Genomic DNA, 22,820 nt, shown 5'->3' on the forward strand with positions numbered 1-22,820 from the left:
TCACCTATCTAAAACTTTAAGGAAGTTCCAAGACAATTGCAAGCCATCAATAAGCCCATTGCAGTATTCACAACACACGGGGTCCATTTTCACGATCAAAGTCAGGGTCAGAGGAGTGCTCAGCCAGGGTAAGAGAGCCATGCACATTCCTGATTGGTGGTTGGTTTGCTGGGGAGAGTGATCGTGTGGAAGCCAGGAGCTGGGTAAGACAGACGGGGCCAACTCACATTGTGCCCCGGCATTTCATCGAGGGTGGACGAAAAGCCATCCGACCCAGCTCCCGGCTACCCCACGATCATTTTTCAGATTTTTCACCTGAACACAAACATTTTAATTCCCTTTGACATTTTGTTTGCAATATGATTTGGTGGAAAGCTCTCTTTGCCCAGTTAGCAGGGGTGGCCAGTTAACAGGGCTTAACCTATATTTTCCGTTCTCTCTCTGCTCCGTTAGACATCCCTTATGACGATGGCTTTAGGACAATTACCGTTTCCAAAGATGAACTGGAGCGTAAGTACACACGTGCTTTGCCAGGTCACTCATCCTTTTATCCCTAGGAGTTTAGAAGGGACACTGTCCCCAAACATACTTTCTTATGTTCCAAATGGAAGTTTTAAATGGGCACACCCACTAAACATATACACCCCTTTTAACATCAGAGGTGCTCTACCCACCGGACCTTGAGGACCCGGCCTGTGGCCCCCAAGGTCCAGGGGGCTTCAATGGATGGGGGGGGACTTCTGCCACCACCCTGCACGCCCACCCTGCCACTGCTCTACCACGCCACCCCATGAAAGGTTACCTTCCTTTAGCACAGCTGAGGGGTGGGGAGTGAGCCAAGCAAGCCTCCCTCTACCCCCTGGCAGCGGTTTGCAAGGACCTCTGGGCCAGACAGGCCCGCAGCACCCAGTGGCTGCTCCTGCCACCACTGCCATGGGGTGGGAGAGGCCTGCTCGGCTCACCTCCCCCTCCCCCGGCCACGCTAAAGGAAGGTAACTTTTCGCAGGGCACTGCCGCAGGGCAGTGGTGGAGAGGGCGCACGGGGTGGTGACAGGAACCCCCCCAATTCAGGGGGCCTCGCGGCAAGGGGGGGCCTTGTGGCGGGGCGGTCTGGGCATCACTTTGGCCTAGGTGTGCCGCTGTATAACTGTATAAGGCAAAGCCCTGCTGGATCAAGCTAATGGCCCATCTAGTCCAGCATCCTGCCTCACGCAGCGAGGTGTATCCAGGAAGCCCCAAAGTGGAGGAAAGAGGGCAACCACCCCCTTCCGTTGATGTTCCCTAGCACCTCGAGTTCAGGGGCATGTCCCCTCTGATCCTGATGGAGATAATAATATTAATAATAATAATTCAATTTCTATTCCGCCCTTCCAATAATGGCTCAGGGTGGTTTACAAAGAGAAATAACAAACAAATAAGATGGCTCCCTGTCCCGAAAGGGCTCACATTCTAAAAAGAAACATAAGACACACACCAGCAACAGTCACTGGAAGTACTGTGCTGGGGGTGGATGGGGCCAGTTACTCTCCCTCTGCTAAATAAAGAGAATCACCACGGTAAAAGGTGTCTCTTTGCCCAGTTAGCAGGGGATGGATAGATAGATTGATAGATAGATAGATCGTATTTTTATACTGCCTGGTATGTATATCTCAGGCTAGTAGCCATTGATAGCCCTCTCCTCTTTGGATTTGTCTAATCCCCTTTTAAAGCCATCTAGATGGGTGGCCATCACCACTTCTCAGGGGCAGCCAACCTAATGCTTTCCAGCTGGTTTGGGGCTACAGTTCCTATCATCGGTAGCCACCATGGCCCTTGTGGCTGGGGAAATGATGGGGGCTGTAGAACCAAAACAGCTGGAGAGCCTCGAGTTGGCCACCACTGATCAAAACTGTGCCCGTGATGAGTCTCAGGTGCCATGTGTGGACTGTCTCCTTTGAAATATGTTGCATTATGAGCCAATATGGAAGTTTTGTCTGTGGTGGTACCTGTTCGATGATGGCTCGTCTACAGATGTACTTCATCGCATGTCATGATAACATCCTTGCTGCATCAGGCCAAAGGCCCATCCAGTCTAGTATATTTTTTCCTTTCACTAGTCCCCTAGATATTTCAAGGGAGCCCACAGGCAGGGCATGAAGCTCTTCTCTACTCTTTTCTCTCCTGCTGGAGCTTTCCCTCGCAGGGCCTCCAACTCTCGGAGTATCCGATGAGAGAAGCCACCTCGAATGAATCTTGCAGCATCAGGGAAGCAGCCCCTCCCCTCCCTACAGTGAGTTTCCTTTTGTGCAGGTTCACACACGGCCCGCTTCTGTGTTTTCCTTGTGGCTAATAGCTTCCTAGAGGAGGTGGGACTAAATGCCTCCCTTTCCCCCAAGGGTTTAGTAATTAAAGCACCCTCTGTGATCTGGCTCTGTTGAAGTCCACACACACAGAGACACTTCCGCTTAATTGGTTTGTGGATCAGACTGCCAATTAGCCATCAGCCTTGTCCCCACCCCACCTTGTCACAAAGCCAGCGTGGTGTAGTGGTTAGAGTGCCGGACTAGGACCGGGGAGACCCGAGTTCAAATCCCCATTCAGCCATGAGACTTGCTGGGTGACTCTGGGCCAGTCACTTCTCTCTCAGCCTCACCTGCTTCACAGGGTTGATGTAGTACAGTGCTCTGGGCTCCTTGGAGGAAGAGCGGGATATAAAATGTCAAATAAATAAATAAATAAATAAAGTACGTGTACACACAGAAGTCCCCAGCTTTTTTCCGCCTCTGCTTTTACAGCCCCCATCCCAGCTTGGATTGCACACTCATTTTCCGCAAAAGACTGCAAACCCTCTTCCCGGATCTCCCCGCTCCAAAAACCTTCAAAGAGCAAAAAGCCTGAAAACTGGTTTTCCCACTCTTTGCCTCTGGGTCGAAGGCAAGGCTGCTAGGCAGCTTCGTTTTTGCATTCCATAGGAGCGACTTGCTCTTATCATGTAAATGTAAAGACTGACACCAATACTTTGCTGCAGATTTGCCAGAAAACTTCAGTAAAATACGGGATTTTAAAAACTCGGGCATAAATCGGGATGAGGGGAGATTCAGAAGGGAAAGCCCAATTTGTGTGTTGAGTGCTTCCAAAGATCTCACATGGACTTCCAGTTAAATCTGGCTGATGTGTGAATGCACTCACTGCCTTCCGGCGGGCATTCGTAGTAACAGCCCTGTGTGGGAAAGCTCCAGCTGGGATTCAGAAGTAGTGTGCCTCAAGACTTAGAGGTTCCATTTACCTTTGATGGCTAATTGCCTTGGATCAACCGATCCTCAGTGGTGAATTCTCCCATTCCTTTTCAGAACCACCTGAGCCTGAAACCTCCATTATTCCCTATGGGAAAGACCTTAGAGACACATAAACTTCAACAAATCTCCAAAAATCATACCTTTGACCAATTCCTTTGAACTAATTCTGGTAGCTTCCTTGCCCCCATTGGGCACTACCACTCACCACACTCCACTTTGGGCCATTCCTTTTCCCCCGACGTGAAGCGATACATTTGCTGGAATCCCCATTATTCCCTATGGGAGGAATTAAAAATGAAAAAACTTCAAAAATTCACAAATAATTGCAGGAGTCTCTGATTGCTTTGCTGTTCTGTGGGTGGTAGGCACCCCTGGGTGCCTACCACCCACCCCAGTTTTTTGCCTCTAGGTACTCCACATAGGGAATAATGGGCAATAATGATAAAAATTTCAAAAAATCATTAAACATCATAGGAGGGTCTGATTGCTTTGGGGTTTGGGTGGTAGTTGGCACCCATGGGTGCCTACCACCCAACCCAGTTTGGAGGCTCAAACCAGTTCTAACTGGTTTGCACCAGTTTGAAACAAATCAGGCTCAATTCGGTTCAAATTTCAACCGGCAGGTCGAACCCAATGCCAAGTTCGGTTTGAATTCAAACCATCAAACTGAACCAGTTCAAATTCGAATCGGTTCAAATTCGAACCGGTTTGCACATCCCTAGCGATATAGGAAGATGCTGAAAGGCATTCTCTCATTCTGCACTGGAGATGGCAATGGTAACCCCCTCCTGTATTCTACCAAAGACAACCATAGGGCTCTGTGGTCGCCAGGAGTCAACATCGACTTGATGACACACTTTAACTTTTTATGCAGAAATACTTTCTTTTGTCTGTCCCAATTAGCTTTGGGACAGCTAATTGGGACCTTAAGTTCTAGTCCCTTAACACACACATGATTTGGTCTTGTCCTGTTATTTTTCCATTTTGGTCTGAAATCCATAAGTTTGTTAACAGGACTTTGCAGCCTTTTCAATGCCTTGTAAGGCTATTCATGTTCTTTGGGGGTGCATCCCCAGTGTATGAAACATATCATTACTTCAAGAATAGTGATTCTTTGCACAGAAAGAGTTGCCAAAAAGAATATTCTACATCAGAAGGACAAATATTAGAAGGACAATTTTTCCCCCCTTGCACTAGCCTGAATTATTATTTATTCCTGATTTTCAATTTTGGATAACGGATATGTGTTCCTTGTGGGCATTTGAACTTGGGTTTTGTTTGTTGCAGGGTGGGGGGTGTTGATGAAATGGTATAAATTTTTAGCAATTTGGTCTAAGAATCCCTGTCCTAGCCAATGGTTTTCTAGTCCACACCAGTCTTCTAATTCTACAGTGTTGGTGTGTGTGTGTGTGTTTTTATTTTTATTTGTTTACAGCCAAGATCAAAATCCCTTTGCCACCCACCAATGTTCATGCTAGTGAGGTCAGGGAAGATTATGTCATCCTCTCTTGGGATGAACCAGACCCCAGAGGCAAGGAGCCGCTGAGTTATTACGTAGAAAAGGTAAGGAACTAATCAAGATAATATATTAATCCAAAGACCAGTGTTCTTCATTGTAAGGCCCAGCAACCAGTGGTGGCCCCCATCAACCCTAAGTGCAGCTCCTCGACTAATTGTTTATTGGGCCTGTGTGAGGCTTTGGCCAGAGCTGAATACGCTGCATAGTCTCCTGGTGCCTTGCAGAGATGACCACTTCCACTGTCCAGTGCTACACTTTGCACAGTGACCAGGAGGGGGCGTGTTTGTTTAGGGAAACGGACACCTCTTGAGCCCCTGCACCATCTTGGAATGAGTGCATAGAATTCTGGGAAGGGCAGCCCTTCCCAGCACTTTCCTCCTAGAGCTCTTAAGAGGGGGCTCCATCCATCTTAAAGAGCCTTCCCAGCACTGAGAAAAGCACAGCACTGTGTGTAGAGTTGCCACGTCCCCCGGAATTTAGGGTAGCTCCCGGATTTTAGTTCTTCCACCCAGCTGCTAAATTCCACCCAGATTTACACAGGTTTCAAATGCGCTGCCCAGATTGCCCAGATTTTACTCAGGATCCAGTCACATGGAAGGGCAGAGGAGGAGGGGGAAGTATACACATCTGTCAAATAAATAAAGAAATAGCATGCAAATTAGTTGCTGCATCATTAGCATAATATGCAAAATAGGCCACCCGGATTTGGGAAGCTTGAATATGGCAACCCTAACTGTGTGGATGTCAGCACAGTTGGAAACGGCTCTCCCTTTGAAGGTGTTTCACCCAAGTGGCCTCTGCTTCAATAATAGTGAAGATCACTGCCAGGACACCTTCTTGAAACTGTTGTACATTGACACTGAAGAACCCATGCAAAGCTGCCCCTGAAGAGCTGTGCTGTGGCGAGAGGTGTGGATTGCACCCTAGTGTCGTTGCTGGGGTGCTTGAGCCATTGGGGAAAGGTCAAAACAGGAAAGGCAAACTTGCCATTAATTCAGACCTGCACCATTTGTGCCCGTTCCACCATGGAGAATGCACCCTACCAGTTTTACATTGTGGCATCTTTTCTTTCTCAGTCAATAGCAGGCACTGACAGCTGGCAGATGGCAAATCTGGACACTCCAGTGAATTGCACGAGGTTTGCTCTCTTTGATCTGGACAAAGGGAAGTCCTACTGCTTCCAAGTGCGATCTGTGAACAAGTATGGAGTGAGCGAACCTTCCTTGCCTAGTGAGCCCATCTCGTCTGGGGATAAAATAGGTGATTTTTTTTTAACTGATAAGAACAGATACCCAAATAAATCTAATGTGTTTTATGTTAAACTTATTTCTTTCTGATAAATACACCGATGTTTAGTTTTTGTGTGTGTGTATAAGATGGTATAAGGGCGGTTAGATACGCATTTCCACACTTCAAAGCTTTTTTCAATGACCTTCTTTAATGCGTAATTGAAAGTTTAAAAACATCCAAAAGTTTAAAAACTTAAAAACTAAACCACAGATGTAGTGTGTGTGTGTGTGTGTGTGTGGTCTGAGATCTGTATATTTGATCAATGATCATAATAAACTGAACTGAAACTGAAACTAGGCAATTTATTTTTAATTGCATAAAAATAAAGTGAGTTTATTATTTATTTGTCTATTTATTTATTTATTTCAGTTTGGCCTTGCATAAATCATCAGGCCTTACACCAGAGTTAGCAACCTATGGCGTGGTTGTCAAACGTGGCACGTGAAATCATTTTGATGGCACTTGCATTGTTAAGAAGACTGACCTCTGTGATGCCTGATGTCTGCCTCCAGCTCGCATATTGTTGCTTGCTGTAGCAGACATCGTTGGACACCCAGGATTGACATCAGTCTCTCTGGCTGGGCCGGCTGGCTGGTTCTCCCTCGCACCTGCACATTCAAGAGAAGGAGAGCCAGCCAGCCAGCACAGCCAGCGACACCTCCACGGCCAGCCCTGGAAGTCTGCTGCCTGCTACAGCAAGCAGTGACATGCCAGCTGGAGGCAGGCAGCCAGTCTTACTTGCACACGTCCTCTCTCTCCCCTCCAGCAACTAACTTCTGCACTTTGCTCATAAAATGGAGGAGACAAAGCAGAAAAGTAGGAAATACATATTGAGGTCATTCAATTTTTGAGGTCACCTCAAGTTTTGTGGAAGCAAGGGAGGAGGTCAACGTGGGTAGAAGGGATTGTGTGGAAGCAAGGGAGGAGGAAATGCTACCCAGGGTTAGGTCACTTCGACCCAGGTTTCCCTCTAACCTTGCTTCCACGCAACCGAAATTTGGGAACACACACAGCTCCCAAACCCAGATAGAACACAGTTTTTGACTGTGTGCATGACCTCATTGTTTTTTGACATGGCCATTGGCTGAACCCAAAACCAACTACAATGGTCTGCAAATTACCCTTGTTCTTATGCTGTCCTCCTGTTCCCCCACCCACTTTCCTTTAGCTCCTCTCCCACCTCCAGATCAGGTTCTGGCCTTCCGAGACACCAACACATCTGTGGTTGTGCAGTGGAGCAAGCCGAAGGAGGAGCCTCTTGGCTATTACATCTATTGCCGGGAGGTTGGGACAGACGAATGGCAAACCGTCAACAATAAGCCCGTCAAGTGCAATGAGTGAGTAACCCAAGGTGGACCTTGGCTCTCTGCCTCTCGGAGGAACCTGCTTTGAGTTGGCAGGCTGAAGCATGACATGTTTCTGAAACAGGGTGGAGGGAGGGGGGCAAATTCCATAATGTGGGGCTCACTGCTGAAAACACCTCTCTTTACACCCTTGCTACCTGCACTTAATGCAGAGATGGGGTGCCATATTTACCCAAATAGAAGATGACCCTGAATTTAAGATGACCCCCTTAGAAACAGAGACTAAATACAAGTTATACCTGTATCTACCCCAAAGGGACAGCACTCTGAATTTAAGTCAGCCCCTCAATTTCTAATATCGGAGAACTTGGAAAAAACCTAGTCTTGGATTCAGGTAAATACAGTATCTCATTGGTTGGTTTAGGTTCACCGTTCCTGGGCTCAAAACTGGCAAGGAGTATATCTTCTGTGTGAAATGTGTCAATGAAGCAGGTGTGGGTGACAGCTCCCCTGAATCAGATGCCACCCGGGTGAGGCAGGCTATATGTAAGTACTAAGTAAGGCAGCCTATCACAGGGCTACGCAACTTCGGCCCTTCTTCTGCAGATGTTGGCCTACAACTCCCATCATCCCTGACTATTGCCCACTATGGCTGGGGATGCTAGGAGCTGTAGGCCAATATCTGCAGTCCAAGAATAGCTGGAGGGTAGCAGTTGAGTTGCCCTGTCCTCTCTGTTAACCAGAAGAGCTCTGTTGGATCACACCTACGGTCCATTGAGGTTTTATCAATCAATCAATCTCTTTTATTTCGGTCAGCAACCAGCATGAGGTTTTATCCAGATGGCAATTTGTCCCATCTTTGACACAAATTCCGACAGGAGATTTTATGGGGTGTCTGCATGACATTTGAACATATTGCATCATGTTGTAGCACCATCTGCTGACAATCCATGAAAAAGCTGTGTCTTTCTCAAGTCAGAATAAAATAGTATTTTACATGCATTTAAACATCATAAAATCTCCCATCATAATTTGTGTTGAAGTTAAAATAACCATCTAAGATTGACCCCCCTTGTCCTGCATTAGGGATGTGCACGAACCATGGTCCGAGCACATTTCGGGAGCGGAGCCCAGGAGATTTAAGAAAGAGGAGAGCAAGTCCTTACCTGCTCTCCACTGCCCCTTGCAGCTTCCTGCTTGGGTGCCATGGGTCCCAAGAGTCCCAGTGCAGCACCATGCTGACCACACTATGCTGACCATGCAAATGGTGCCTGTGCATATACGGACGCCATGTGTGTGCTGGTGCTGTGTGGTGATACTTGGGACCTGTGCTGCCTAGCAGGACATTGCATGGGGCAGTGGAAAGCAGGTAAGGACTTGCTCTCCTGTTTCTTAAAGCTCCTGGGCCCCGCTTCTGAACTATGTTCAAACCGTGGTTTGTGCACATCCTTATCCAGCATCCTGCTCCCTTGTTTCCCTGTGCCCAGACAGATGTCTCCAGAAAGCCCACAAGCAGGACTTGGATAATATCTTTCCCCTCTTGCTGCCCTCTGGCAACCAATATTCAGTGTTATCCTGCCTCTAAACATGGAGGTTCCATTTAGCTAATAGCCACCGATACTCTCCTCCTCCTCCGCAAATTTGACTCATCCCCCTTTAATCCACTGTAAGTTAGTGGCCATCACCACATCTTGTGACAATGAGTTCCATGGTGAATTATGCACTGTGTGAATGTAAGATGTCGCCCAACCCACTGCCACACAAAATAACCACAACTAAAGCTGCATGATGATTAGAGAAGTGGCATGCTGATTAGATCCTGGTCCTTCATTGAACCTTCATTTCATTTCTTTCTCACTTAGCTTGCCCATCAGCCCCACGGGACTTTGCCCTCCTGAGCTGCGGAAAGGACAACATGAGCATAGGTTGGAAGCCTCCCAAACGCAAAGGAGGCACAACAATCTTGGGCTATTTCCTAGATCAACATGATGTGTCAGAGATCAACTGGCATGAGGTCAACATTAAGCCTATTGGCCAACGTGTTTACACGGTATGGATGCTTGTGCTGCATTTTGACCCCAAGGAAGGAGCACAGAGAAGGTCCAAAATCTTTCCCCTTTCAGACTGGACTGTTGTCAGCCTCTGGCTATAAAACAACAAGAGGCTGCTTTAGAGGCTCCCCCTTACTACTACTCCGGCCCTTAGGGCAATTCCAAGGGCAACGGAATCAGGAACGTTACCACTTTTTCCATGACTGTAGCCATAAGAAAATTTTCAAGCTGTTAATATAAAACCATTGGCAAGACAACATCTCCTACTATAAGGTCACATTTTTACAAAGCTATTATATATATATAGTGTCTGCAAAATATGTTGGCAACTGAATCAGAATTTTTGGGCATCGCTTCTGATTCCGTTACCGAAGTATTTTGCACATTGCAGACACTATCTATAATACTTAAGTGTTTTGTAAAAATACGGCCAGTGGGAGATGTTCTTTTGCTAGTGGGCATATATAATATCAGCTTGAAAATTTGCTTAGGGCTACGGTCATGGAAAAAGCGGCAATGTGCCTGATTCTGGTATTCTTGGAATTGCTCCTAACTGATCAGTTAGACCTTTGTGGCAGTCACATCCAAAGTATAGACTTCCATTGCAGCACTGATGGCTATGTTTCTGGGGTCTCGCTTCAGTTTTGCATTAGAAAGGTACAGCTTGCAAGGCAATACATCTTCCCCCAGAACAGGATGCAGTGCTTTTCAAGCATGGTTTTGGAATATGCCCTAAAATCTCTTTTGATTCTGTAGGTCACCGGCCTGGACCAAGGGCACTTCTATGAGTTCCGGGGTTATGCCATGAACGTGGTTGGTGTTGGGAAGGTATCGGAACCCAGCGACATTTTCAAGTGTGAGGAGTGGACCATGCCGGAGCCAGGTAAATGTCACAGGCAGGCCAGGACTAAGTAGGGGGAAGCCTAGGCTGTTCTCTAGGGCTACCATTTGCAAGGGGCAGCGCTATTGCTGCAGTAAAGGTAAAGTGTGCCATTGAGTCAGTGTCGACTCCACAGAGCCGTGTGGTTATCTTTTGTAGAATACAGGAGGGATTTACCATTGCCATCTCCAGCGCAGTTTGAGATGATGCCTTTCAGCACCTTTCTATATCACTGCTGCCTTATATAGGTGTTTCCCTATATAGGTGTTTCCCATAGTCTGGGAAACCCATAATCTGGGAAACATACTGGCGGAGATTCGAACCAGCAACCTCTGGCTTGTTAGTCATTTCCCCGCTGCACCATTAGGTGGCAGATGGAAAGGATATTAGCTTCCCAGGACCACCTGGGCATTTGAAGCAGCAAGTGGCAAAAGAAGGGGAGAAGTCCTCTCTTCTTTTTAAAATTGATGCTAGAAAGGGCGGGACAAGACAGAAATAGTCCTGGGAGGCAGCTTGGGCCATGGAGGAGGGAAAACGTCTGCTTTCTTTTGAGGGAGGACGGCTGATCTTGTGGTAGCAAGCATGGATTGCCCCCCTTTGCTAAGCAGGGTCCACTCTGGTTTGCATTTGAATGGGAGGCTACATGTGTGAGCACTGTAAGGTATCCCCTTAAGGGACGAGGCCACTCTGGGAAGAGCACCTGCCTGCTTGAATGCAGAAGATTCCAGTTCCCTCCTTGGCATCTCCAAGGTAGGTGAGAGAGATTCCTGCCTGTGACCTTGAAGAAGCCACTTCCAGTCTGTGTAGACAACACTGAGCTGGGTGGACCAGTGGTCTGACTCAGTAGAAGGCAGCCTCCTATGTCCCTATGAGACCTGGGTACTAAGGGTCACTACATCACCTCCACACTTCAGTTTCCTTCCCTTCTGAGTTAGCACTGAGTGTCTGCCACACTCTTTAAGTACATTCAGGAGCAGATCAACAATTAAGTGACCATTCTTCTGGGCACGGGCTGTCAGCAAAAGGAGACCAGTGGAGGCTAGCAGGGGGTGGGGGCTGCTGAAGCCAGCAGTGAGTGGGAGTGGGAGTGGGAGTCGGTAGAGTGGGCTTTGTATGCAGAAAGTCGCCGGTTCAGTCCCTGCTAGGTACAGTTCGATGATCTCAAGTTGCAGAACTGGGAAAGGCCTCTGCCAGAAGCGCTGGAGAACCACTGCCATATCAGACAGTTCTGGACAGAGGCGTTCTTACCCCTGGACTTCGGGGCCGAAGACCAGGGTCTCCACAGCCCCTGGAGCCCCCCAAATCCTCTTTAGTCTGTCCTGGGTGGTGTGGTCACCCGGCGAAGCATGATGATGCTTAATTTGCAGGGGAGTGGGGGCCTCCAAAGGCCTTTAGGTCCAGGCTCCAAAATTACCTAGGTGCACCTCTGGTCCTGGACCACTGATTTGGGTCCCTGTGAGACAGCTCCTTCTGTCTCTCATATCTAGCAAAGCAGGGAGGGCACTTCTGGGGAGCAAAAAGGGCCAACCATGACAACGGGGGGCCTGTTGGTGTATTGCCTCTCTTGTATCCGTGTGGGTTGTATGTGCTTTGAAACCCCATCTGCCCTTTATACAGGCCCTCCCTATGATGTGAGATGCACTGAAGTGAGAGACACATCCCTGATGCTTCACTGGGAGCCACCCTTGTATACTGGAGCAGGCCCTGTCACGGGTTACTACGTGGATGCCTGTGAGGAAGGATCGGACACATGGGAGCAACTGAATAAGCAGCCAATATCCAGCACCCACATGAAGGTCTCTGGTGCATGTCCTTGCCCTGCTGGATTTCACATTGCAGCTGTTGCTACCGAGGCCAACTGGAGCTGGTCTTGTGGTGGCAAGCATGATTAGCCCCTTAGCTAAGCAGGGTCTGCCCTGGTTGCAAATGAATGGGAGACTAGAAATGTGAGCACTGTAAGGTATCCCCTTAAGGGACGAGGCCACTCTGGGAAGAGCACCTGCCTGCTTGAATGCAGAAGATTCTAGTTCCCTCCCTGACATCTCCAAGGTAGGTGAGAGAGACTCCTGCCTGTAACCTTGGAGAAGCCGCTGCCAGTCTGTGTAGACAATACTGATCTGGATGGACCAGAGGTCTAACTCAGTAGAAGGCAGCCTCTTATGTTCCTATGAGACCTGGGTACTTAGGGGATGGAGCCGCTCTGGGAAGAGCATCTAGGTTCCAATTCCCCTCCCTGGCTTCTCCAAGATAGGGCTGAGAGAGATTTCTCCCTGCAACCTTGGAGAAGCTGCTGCCAGTCTGTGAAGACAATACTGCGCTAGATGGACCAATGGTCTGACTCAGTATATGGCAGCTTCCTATGTTCACACTGAAAATTGGGTTCCGCTCTATTACGAGCCCTCTAGTCTTCTAAGCTGCTTCAATGAGGGAAGCTTCGGAAGAGAGCTGGTCTGGTGGAAGCCAGCACGACTTGTCCCCTTTGCTAAGCAGGGTCTGCCCTGGCTGGCTAGGAAAGGGGGACTAGAAGTGTGAGCACCATCAGATCTTCCCCTTAGGGGATGATGGGGTCGCTCTGGGAAGAGCAGAAGGTTCCAAGTTCCCTCCCTGGCAGCATCTCCAAGATAGGGCTGAGAGAGATTCCTGCCTGCACCCTTGGAGAAGCTGCTGCCAGTCTGTGAAGACAATACTGAGCTAGAGAGACCAACGGTCTGACTCAGTAAATGGCAGCTTCCTATGTTCCTATGTCCACAAATCCAGAGGACGTGGCCCAACTGCCAGCAGAGTCACTCTTAGGACCAGGCCATGGGGATCTGACACAGTCCTCACCACCTGGGGCGGGAAGCCTCCAGGCGCTCCCTCCCTCCATTGCCACGGTAGGCTGTGCCGCCCACAGCAGTCCCCCAGTCTTTCTCCCCCCATCCCCCATCGGCAGCGGTGAACCGAAAGCGACGCTGGGCCTGCCATTCGGCCCAGCGTCTTTAACGGACTGCGGGGCACGCCTGCACAGTTGTGGGAGCTCATCACAAGCCCGTGATGTCACAGGCTTGCGACAAGCTCTCACAACTGCGCAGGCACGCCTCTCAGTTCGCTAAAGACGCTGGGCCGAATGGCAGGCCCAGCGTCGCTCTCTGGTCATTGCTGCCATCACTGGCGGGGGGTGTGTGGGAAGGAAGACTGCTGGCACCTCCCAGAAGCCACCCCTCGGCCACACGGTGGCTGGAAAAAAATTTTAAAGGAGTGTTCAGTGCAGCAGGGTGGGCGCAGGAAGCCCCCCAAAGTAGGTTTGGGGTGGGCCTCGTGCAGGGAAGGGGGAGTCCGTCCCACCAGGGGCAGTCTGGGCACCAAAATTGTCTACCCCGGCTGGCAGCAGCACAAAAAGCTTAGCTCCCCCACCCCACAGCTCTGCTGCCCGAGAATCTTGCAGCTAAAAATTGAACTTGGGACCTTTTGAATGCAAAGTGTATGTTCTGTGCACCGAATTCCTAAGATTAATGATGCACCGTGTGAAAGACAGTCCTTCCTTTTCTCCACCCTCAACCTGTTGCCAATCAGCTTCATTGGATGACCCCAGCCATGAAAATGAGGCAAATAAAAATGAGGAAAGGAGACGTTGCTGGGAGGCTGCTGTTAGTTGCCTTTCTTTTGTTCTAGATTGCTGCCAGGCAGAGAAGCAGCCGAGGGATCAAGGTGCCAATAACATCCCCACTCTTTAGCCCAAAGGAAATTAGCTGGGGGCCTCAAACCTTATTTTGCAGTAGGTCTCAAAATTTCTAGAACCAGCCCTGGGTGGGCAGCATCACAGGCCAGCTGATACAGTGGGTGGGGTGCAGCTAGCAAGGCAGGGATGCCAGCCTCTTTGTTGTGGCACTCCCCCTCAAGCCACCCCCGATGACTTGGCACACCGCTTCTGCAAGGATGCCAATCCCTGCTTCAATATAGGAAAGGAAACACCACGACAAGCACATTCCTTTTAAGAAATTGCTGAGGTTTTTGTAATAACATGGTGAGAGGTGGGGTGTGTGTGCACAAAACCGTTTTTCCCCAGTTCGAATCTGAACTGGATTCGAACCGAACCGGTTCGGTTTTGCCCCACTCCAGACCGGGGTCCAGCGTGGCTGGAATTCAAACTGGTTCAGGCCTGGTTTGACTTTGCGGGCGCTGGGGGGCTTCCCTAAGTGTAACCATTAGTGAATTGAAGTACTCACTGGCTGCAAGAGGGGCTGCAGCGGCTCCCCCTCCCCCTGCCGGCCTCCCCCTGAGCTGCCTTTTGCCTGTTTGGGGCCCATCGTGGGCCTCCGCGCATGCATGGAGGCCATTTGTGTAACCACACAGAGGTTTTAAAAAATGGCCCCCATGTACTCACAGAGGTCTGAGTCAGGCCCTAGATGGGCAAAATGCAGCCCAGGAGTCTAAGGGGAAGGCCGTCGGGGGGAGGAGAGCTGCCACAGCCCCTCTTGCAGCCGGCGCTGCCGGCGCCCACAGTGAGTACTTCAACTTTGGGAAGTCCGCCACCCTCAAACTGGGCCCAGGTGGTTTGGCTCTACCTCAGACTGAACCAGACCCAGTTCAGTCCGAGGTAGAGCCTTCGAACTGGCTCGATTTCAAGCCGCTCTGCACACTTCTATAGCATTGCTGCCCCAAGGCTTTGGAACATGCTCCCTGCAGAAATAAGAGCTTCCCCATCTCTTACAACTTTTAAAAAGGCAGTCAAGAGGCATCTGTTCACCCAGACTTTTAATTAGACATTGTTTTAACTGTGTTTTAATTGTGTTTTAATAGTTTTAACATTTTAAATTTTAATGTGCTAACCTTTTTATTGATTCTTTTTATTGGTTCTTATTGTCTCGTAAACTGCCCAGAGAACTCGCATTTTGGGCAGTATAAAAAATGTGATAGATAGATAAATAAATAAATAAATAAATAAATAAATAAATAAATAGTGCAGTATAGCACAATAAAGAATTAGCAGCTTGTCCTAAGGAGCCAGGGGGGTGCTAAGATGGCTCCTCTCTCCTGTGCTGCCTGAAGGCTGGCCATTCGTCAGAGCTGGTGTGTGTGTTTTCCAAATTTGATTTGAAAAATTACTTTACAACCTTCCATCTATCTATCTATCTATCTATCTATCTATCTATCATCTATCTATCTATCGTGTTTCTATACCGCCTGATATGTACATCTCTAGGCGGTGCCGTAGCTTCCACTGTGATACCCAGAGGCCATCCTGTTACCTGCTCCTTATGATTATACTTTCCCCAACAGCTGTCTGATCTGGAGACAGGGAAGTGCTACATTTTCCAAGTGCGAGCAGTGAACAAGGCAGGGGTTGGCCCCCCATCTCTTCCATCCGATCCAGTGGTAGTGAAAACCAAACCAGGTATGAAGCCACCCATCTCCCTACCCCACCACTGATGCCACCACCTTTGCTCCTCCTCAACATTTCTGTTCACTGTTCCCTCTAACAGGGATTTCCAGATGTTGTTCACTACAACTCCCAGCATCCCCGGGTGCAATGGCCTTTGGCTGGGGATTATGGGAGTTGTCGTCAACAACATCTGGGAATCCCTGTTAGAGGGAACACTGTTTCAGTTCCTTTCAATTAGTTCATGACCTAGTCCCCACAATTCTGGGCATCACTATCATCTTAGGGGACAAATGCTAATAGTGACTGATGGCAACATCTACCCCTCTAGAGATTGGGGAATAGCATTGATTCATTGACAGCTATCCCAGTGTTAACCCCCTTCTTTATCTTAGTAGTAGAAGTTTATTACGGTCGTTGACCAATCATTACAGTTTGCATAATAAGTTTTACAAAAAATTAGAGTTAATAGTAGAAGCTTTATGCAATTTGCAAGCAATAAAACAAAACTCGGCCACATTAATAGAAATCTCAGGTTTGAAATTTGACAGCAGATATTCCAAATAAAAAAAGATCAGAGTGGCCAGTATATTTCTTTATGAGGGGTAAAATAAGGTTATAACGACTCTCCCTGTAGAATTGGCAGTAAAGGATTACATGAGCAGTTGTCTCTATATCCCCTGAGCCGCAGGGGCAGCAGCACATTGCATAAGGTATTCTATTGTATTTTCCCTCCAAGACCGCAGTAGGGAGAACATTTAATCTGGCAAGGGTCAGGGCTCTCCTGAATTTGGATAAGAGAATGTGGTCTAAGTAATCGGCCGGTTTGGAATTAAAACTCTGAGCGCCTATATATACAGTCCCCTTGACAAGCGTGCACATTCCTCTTGGAGTTCTGTGTCTAGGAGGCGTAGTATGATAAAATGGATAGCCTGATCAAAACCCAGGCCAATGGGTTCTCCCCCCTTCTTTATCCCTATCTGCAAAAGATCAGAATAAAATTGCAGTCATTTTTGCACAGAGCAAAGGATTAGGGTCACGGTTAGGGCAGGGTAACAATTTGTGGTGTGCACAGAACCGCACCTCCATGGTCCAGCACTGGGAAGGGAGGCTCTTTAAGGGCGGGGGAGGGTGTACTTACCCCTCTTGCCACTTTCCCCCTCCATCGCTCCCATTTTGGTAAGCATTTGGGGCAGCAGGGTACATTCCTGCCACCCCTTCCTCCGTTCCTCATCAAAAGGCTTCAAAAGCCTCACTGCGCATGCGCACGTCGCACACGTCACATCAGCGCGTTGTGTGCAAGCGCACATCACGCACGCACGCACACCCAACATGCGGACGCATGCGGCGCAGGACGTGTCGCACGGGCGCGATGTGCACATTAGCAGTGAGGCTTTTGAAGCCTTTTGATGAGGAACAGGGGAAGGAGCAGCAGGACGGTACCCTGCTGCCCCAAATGCTTACCAAACTGGGAGCGCTGAAGGGGGGAAAGCGGTGGGAGGGGTATGTACACCCTCCCCCACCCTTAAAGGTCCACCACCCCCCACCGGCGTCGAACCGCTGAACCGGCCCCAGGTCCGGACTGGTCCGGAGGCCCTTAGAATGGGCTCCGGACTGGTCCGTGCACATCCCTAGTAACAATAAGCAAACTCTTGTGCTCTCCCCATGGAGTAATTTTGGAGGGCATTCCTCCCAATTTTAATGTTCATTCCTCTGACAACATTGATAAAATTAAAGAATACTTCTTTTGTTTTAAAAACTTCAAAAAGCTTTCAAAACACATTTGGCCGCAGCAGGCCCGAGGGCCAGGACAATAAAAGCGAGAGAACACACTGAGAACTGTAAGACTTGCAATGCTCTCATCTCACCTCTTTTCCATCTCTTGGGGTGAAGAGACATTGTCACAAATCACAATGAGCATTTGTACCCCCAGAAGCTTTTTCAGACGGTGACTTTACAGCAACTTTACTTTGGGAGGTTGGGTGTGCGTTCACATATTGGCCAGATTTACCCTAGAAGTCTGCAATATTTCAGAGAGCATTTCACACACAATGCGGGTTTTCCCCTCCATACTGGAACCTAGCCCAATTTATTACCGAGGTAAAAAAAAAATCCTCTTTTTGCGCCAGAGTATCTGTTATGCCCCGAATTCGCAGTAAAGCCTAATGGTAAACTCGAGATCTGAAAAGCCCCCAGGCAGTACCAACCACCCTTGTTGGCTCGTGTACGAAATGTTTCTTTTTCTGACTTTTGCTCACGGGTCTTAAAGTCCTGCATTACCTTGCAAAAAGAAGGTGGCTGTTTTCCTCTTCGTTTTTTAAAGAAGACCCCCCGCCCTCACACTCTCTCTTTCAGGCACCAAAGAAATTGAAGTTGGGGTGGACGAAGAAGGGTCCATCTATATGGCCTTTGAGGCTCCTGAAGTGGTCGACACCTCGGAATTTATCTGGTCCAAAGACTACGAAGGGCCACCAAATCCCGACAGGGTCCAGACTGAGGACAAAGAGGACAAGTAAGCTTGCAGTGTGAACTTGAATCAAAGCTAGGGTTGCCTCAGGACGGAGCGACCACGTGCTCTGCAAACAGGCCACCCAAGGGGCACCATGCCCAGCCACCATTTGTTTTCTTTCTTATTTATTTATTTATTTATTTATTTATTTATTTATTTAACCTATTTTTATACTGCCTAAAACCTACGTCTCTGGGCGCTTTACAACCATATAAAAACAAAGATAAAACATTCTTTACTAGGTTCCAAGTTCCCTCCCTGGCAGCATCTCCAAGAGAGGGCTGAGAGAGATTTCTGCCTGCAGCCTTGGAGAAGCCGCTGCCAGTCTGTGAAGACAATACTGAGCTAGAGAGACCAATGGTCTGACTCAGGATATGGCCGCTTCCTATGTTCCTATGTTAGATTCATACCACTGAATGAACAAGGCCCTTCACTTCAAAATAAGTGTGTTTGCAACATTTTTTTTTAGAGGTTGTACCAATGTGACTCCAAAATACAACACTCTCCGAAACTTCAGTATACACTTGCAAAGTTGTTAGTTCTGGTACCAAATCAAAATTACAGCAGTGCTGCCAACCAAAGAGGTGCATTTTGAGGATATGCTTCAACAACTCTGGTTACGAATTAGGCAGATGGCAGCAACTGGTGCACATAGTTTCAGACGGCGTGTGAGTATAGCCAGCCAGGAGCCGATCTCCAATGTCCCCATAGCCTGAAGCGTTCAGACACCTGAAATAACTGTTGTGCTATTTTAGATATAATCCACTGTTCTACAAGCAGCCAAAATAAAGAACACAGACAGAGAACTTGGAAACTGAGATGGGAAGGGGTTACTAGGGAAATACCTACCCAACTTAATATTCACAGAAAAAGGGTTCTGATGAAACTGTGGCATTGGAGGAAAATGCAGGCACAGACTTTTATTGGTTTTACCCCACCAAGAAATGAAAGTACTGAAACCTCTCTGCTAGAGATCTGTAACAGCCCCTTCCTCCCTGGGCTGCTTGTGGATTGGGTTGGGAACCACCAAATTGCAGGATTTGGCTTTTCTTGATACCAGTTTTGGATTACCTGTCCTAGAATTTTAATTTTCTAAAAAAATTACAATTCTAAGCCAGGCAATGCAAAACCTGAATTGAGAAACAACCTGCATAAATTATGGAAACTGAACACACTTGCATAATATTTTGCATAATGTATTCTGCAATGTTCACTTTCCATAATTCTGATGTTGTTAGTCAGGTCCAATGTAGCCCTGCCTCCTAACTACTGGATTTTATTCAGCCGCCTGTCTGCTTTCTGAGATTTCAGCAGGTATTGGCCACATACTTCCAAGCATATTTTTGCATCCTTAAAGACTAGAAAAGTGCTTTAAAAAATGAAAGCAGAAGTTCTTAGGAAACTGAATTGTGTGCCCATATTCTGAGATTTTTCTCTTCCAGTGGAACTGCAGCATACACAGACCTATTAAATGTTTAATATTAAATTCATTTAAATCTGTAGTGTAGATATGCTTACATTTGTGTGTTTTTATTTCTTTCTTTTAAGATCCAAGCTCATCCTGAAATATGCCACTGAAAGGGATCTGGGAACATATTCAGTAGAAGTAACTGACACCGATGATGATATTTCTGCCAGTCATATATTAACCCAAGAAGGTAAAAATCCATCCTTATAAAAATGATTGTGCTATTTGTACATGTTTGAGGGGTCTGATGTGAATTTCTCTGCAGCTGCTGGGTTTGAGGATCAAATTAGATGTTGCAAGTAACACCCAATTGGTGTTTCTGTGCCTAATTCTATAAACTGCGGCCAGATCTGGCTCCCTTCCAGCTTTCCTTATAACAGATTCCCTGACATTGGTGACTACAACTCCTCCCATCATCCCCAGCTGCAATGACATTTGGCTGGGGATTATGGGAGCTGTAGTCAACAAAATCTGGACATCCCTGTTACAGGGAGTTCGAGTCCCCACAGATCTGGACCATGATATGATCTATGGTGGATAGAAAACGTAGTAGAAAATGTAGCATTTGCTATGGCCATTTTCGAGGGCCCCACATGCCCAGCCTCCAATTGTGAATTAAAGTTAAAACTTTACCTGTTTTATGTGGTCCATGTTAGATAAAAGATCCCTTTTTTGCTAAATGTGCCTTTTAAGAGAAGGCCCAGCACAGCATTTGTCCAGTGGCTGTTGCTGGTGCCTACCATATTTTTCTTTTTAGAGTGTGAGCCCTTTGGAGACAGAGAATCATCTATCCACGCTTTATTTTTCTACATAAACCACTTTGAGAATTTTGATTGAAAAACGGTTTATAAATGTTCACTGCTGTTGTAGTAAGTGTGAGTTTGTGGCTTGGTCTCCCATACTCCAAAATATAGAAAATGAAAAAATTGAATTACTTTACTATGCAAGTAAATAATTTATGTTTTAATATTTATGTGCATTTTAAAAAAAATTTAGGGCCCCTTTATAACATATGCTACAGGCCCCACACTAGCTTAATCTGTCCCTGGATATCGTGGGGATAGGGTTAAAAGTCCCTTCCCCCATGCCATGATTGCAATCCTTGGGGCAGGGCCTGATCCAGCTGCCATTTATGAAAAGAAAGCAAGCACAGAATGCCAGTTGGACACTTCTTGTGTGATATCTCATTTGTCCCTGAAAATATGTTGTCCATGAGATTAGCTTCTTTCTCCCTCTTCTGCACTTCTACACTCAGAGTAACATTAGACCATCCTAAACCCCTAAATTTGTACTCTGTGTGGGGCTGGCTTTGTCTGTAGTCTGGAAACTCCAATTGGTGCAAAATGTGGCAGCCAGGTTGGTCTCCAGATCATCTCAAAGAGACGGCATCGCTCCTATACTAGAAGAATGGCACTGGCTACCTGCCAATATGTACTTCCGGGCAAAGTACAAGGTGCTGGTTATAACATAACCTAAGCCCTAAACAGCTCAGGCTTGAGGTATTTAAGAGGATATTAAGAGCACAAAGAGTATTTTGCCAAGGCCTTCCTAGACTTTGAAGCCTGACGGGAATTGCGCTGTGCAGGAAAGGAATGGTGGACCTTTCTCTTGGTTCCATCTTTCCCAGTCTAAGGCCTGTTCTTGTTTCTTTGCACTTTTCAGAACTGGACGAACTGCGAAAGATCAGCCACGAGATCCGAAACCCCTGTAAGTTTATTAGTGATGCATAGCGTTCCCAAAAGTCCCATATTATATGGGAAGTCCTGTATCTGGGGCAAAAATCTCTTGTCCCATAGGAGACCACTCCCCCCCGCCCCCTTATTCTGAACCTGGGGCTCTCCCTGATCCCTGAATGCATTTGCATTGAGCCCTTTGAAGTGAAATCCATATTATAGTATTATAATATCCATATTATGGGGTGAAATCCATATTATAGTATGAAAGAAACAACAAAGTTCACAAAAGAAGGAGCCCCAGTTGCTCTGCAAACTTGCCAGAGCAGTTGCCTGGGTTTATTGACATCTTGCAAATTGCTAATTGTTTACTTATCAAATGCAAATAGACCCACAGACCCCTCTTAATTTTTCACCCAACACTTGCTCTATGTCTAAGTGGGATGGTCTGTGTGAACAAGAAGCTTTGTGAAATCATGGGGCTTGTGCTGCTTTGTTGTTCTTACAAATGCATTGCTACTCAGACTTCTGATTACCCCTAGGGTGGCCCCACCCCCAAGATTACCCCCCCCCCTTGTGCCCCATACTCATGCTGCTTTTAAAGGCTAACTCTGGAAGTCTGCTTGTTCCCCCATGCTCAGCTGGGAGATCTGTGAAGAAGACACACATCGCAAAGTCTCCAATGGGCAATTCCAAGGGTAACGGAATCAGGCATGTTACCACTTTTTCAATAACTGTAGTCATAAGCAAATCTCCAAGTTCATACTATATGTACCCACTGGCAAGAGAACATCTCCTACTATAAGGCCATATTTTTACAAAACCTTAAATAGTATAGATAGTGTCTGAAATGTGCAAAATACATAAGTAATGGAATCAGAAGCGATGTCCAAAAATTCTGATTCTGTTACTGATATATTTTGTGCATTTCAGACACTATCTATAATATTTAAGAATTGTATAAAAAATATAACATTATAGTAGGAGATGTTCTATTGCCAGTGGTATATCAGCTTGGACATTTGCTTATGGCTACAGTCAATGAATAAGTGACTGTATGGGGCAATTCCATTACCCTTGGAATTGCCCCATGCACACAAAGAAGAGCCATTGGAAGTTCCTGATGCTCAGGGGGAAAGACTTGTGAACTCTGCCTTATATCAAGTCATATCATGGGTCCATATAGCCCAGAATTGCCTACTCAGGCAATTCTTCTGGGTCTTGAGCAGTGGTTTTGCCCAATGATAGTACTTGAAATCCTTTTATGGGACATATTGGGGACTGAACCTGAGATCTTCTGCATGCAAAGCTGTTCCTGTTCAGGTCCAGCAAGGCAGTTAAGGTGCTGTTGACCCACCCAAAGCTACTTCCAAATGAAGGGGATATATAGGGCCGTAGCTAAGGGAAAGGGGGCCCGTGTTCATCCCTCTCTCGGGCGGCCCCCCAGAGTGAGGGAGATAATGAAGGAAATAGGGAGGGTAGAGCTAGAGGG

General features: G+C 47.3%; 1 protein-coding gene across 4 annotated transcripts in view; it reads left to right on the forward strand.

Annotated features, from left to right (window-relative positions):
* The window catches only part of MYOM3 (myomesin 3), an 87,060-nt gene that overhangs the window by 37,629 nt on the left and 26,611 nt on the right, over positions 1 to 22,820 (forward strand). For all 4 annotated transcript variants that reach the window (XM_053268604.1, XM_053268605.1, XM_053268606.1 and 1 more), the window contains 12 exons: positions 454 to 510; positions 4,711 to 4,838; positions 5,871 to 6,054; positions 7,253 to 7,421; positions 7,813 to 7,934; positions 9,251 to 9,438; positions 10,196 to 10,322; positions 11,937 to 12,115; positions 15,579 to 15,693; positions 18,034 to 18,190; positions 19,736 to 19,845; positions 21,318 to 21,362. In XM_053268604.1, coding sequence (XP_053124579.1) covers positions 454 to 510; positions 4,711 to 4,838; positions 5,871 to 6,054; positions 7,253 to 7,421; positions 7,813 to 7,934; positions 9,251 to 9,438; positions 10,196 to 10,322; positions 11,937 to 12,115; positions 15,579 to 15,693; positions 18,034 to 18,190; positions 19,736 to 19,845; positions 21,318 to 21,362 — 1,581 coding nt within the window. The remainder of the gene's footprint in view (positions 1 to 453; positions 511 to 4,710; positions 4,839 to 5,870; positions 6,055 to 7,252; positions 7,422 to 7,812; positions 7,935 to 9,250; positions 9,439 to 10,195; positions 10,323 to 11,936; positions 12,116 to 15,578; positions 15,694 to 18,033; positions 18,191 to 19,735; positions 19,846 to 21,317; positions 21,363 to 22,820) is intronic.

Source organism: Hemicordylus capensis, chromosome 7 (assembly GCF_027244095.1).
Source record: "Hemicordylus capensis ecotype Gifberg chromosome 7, rHemCap1.1.pri, whole genome shotgun sequence".
NCBI classification, from domain to species: Eukaryota; Metazoa; Chordata; class Lepidosauria; order Squamata; family Cordylidae; genus Hemicordylus; species Hemicordylus capensis.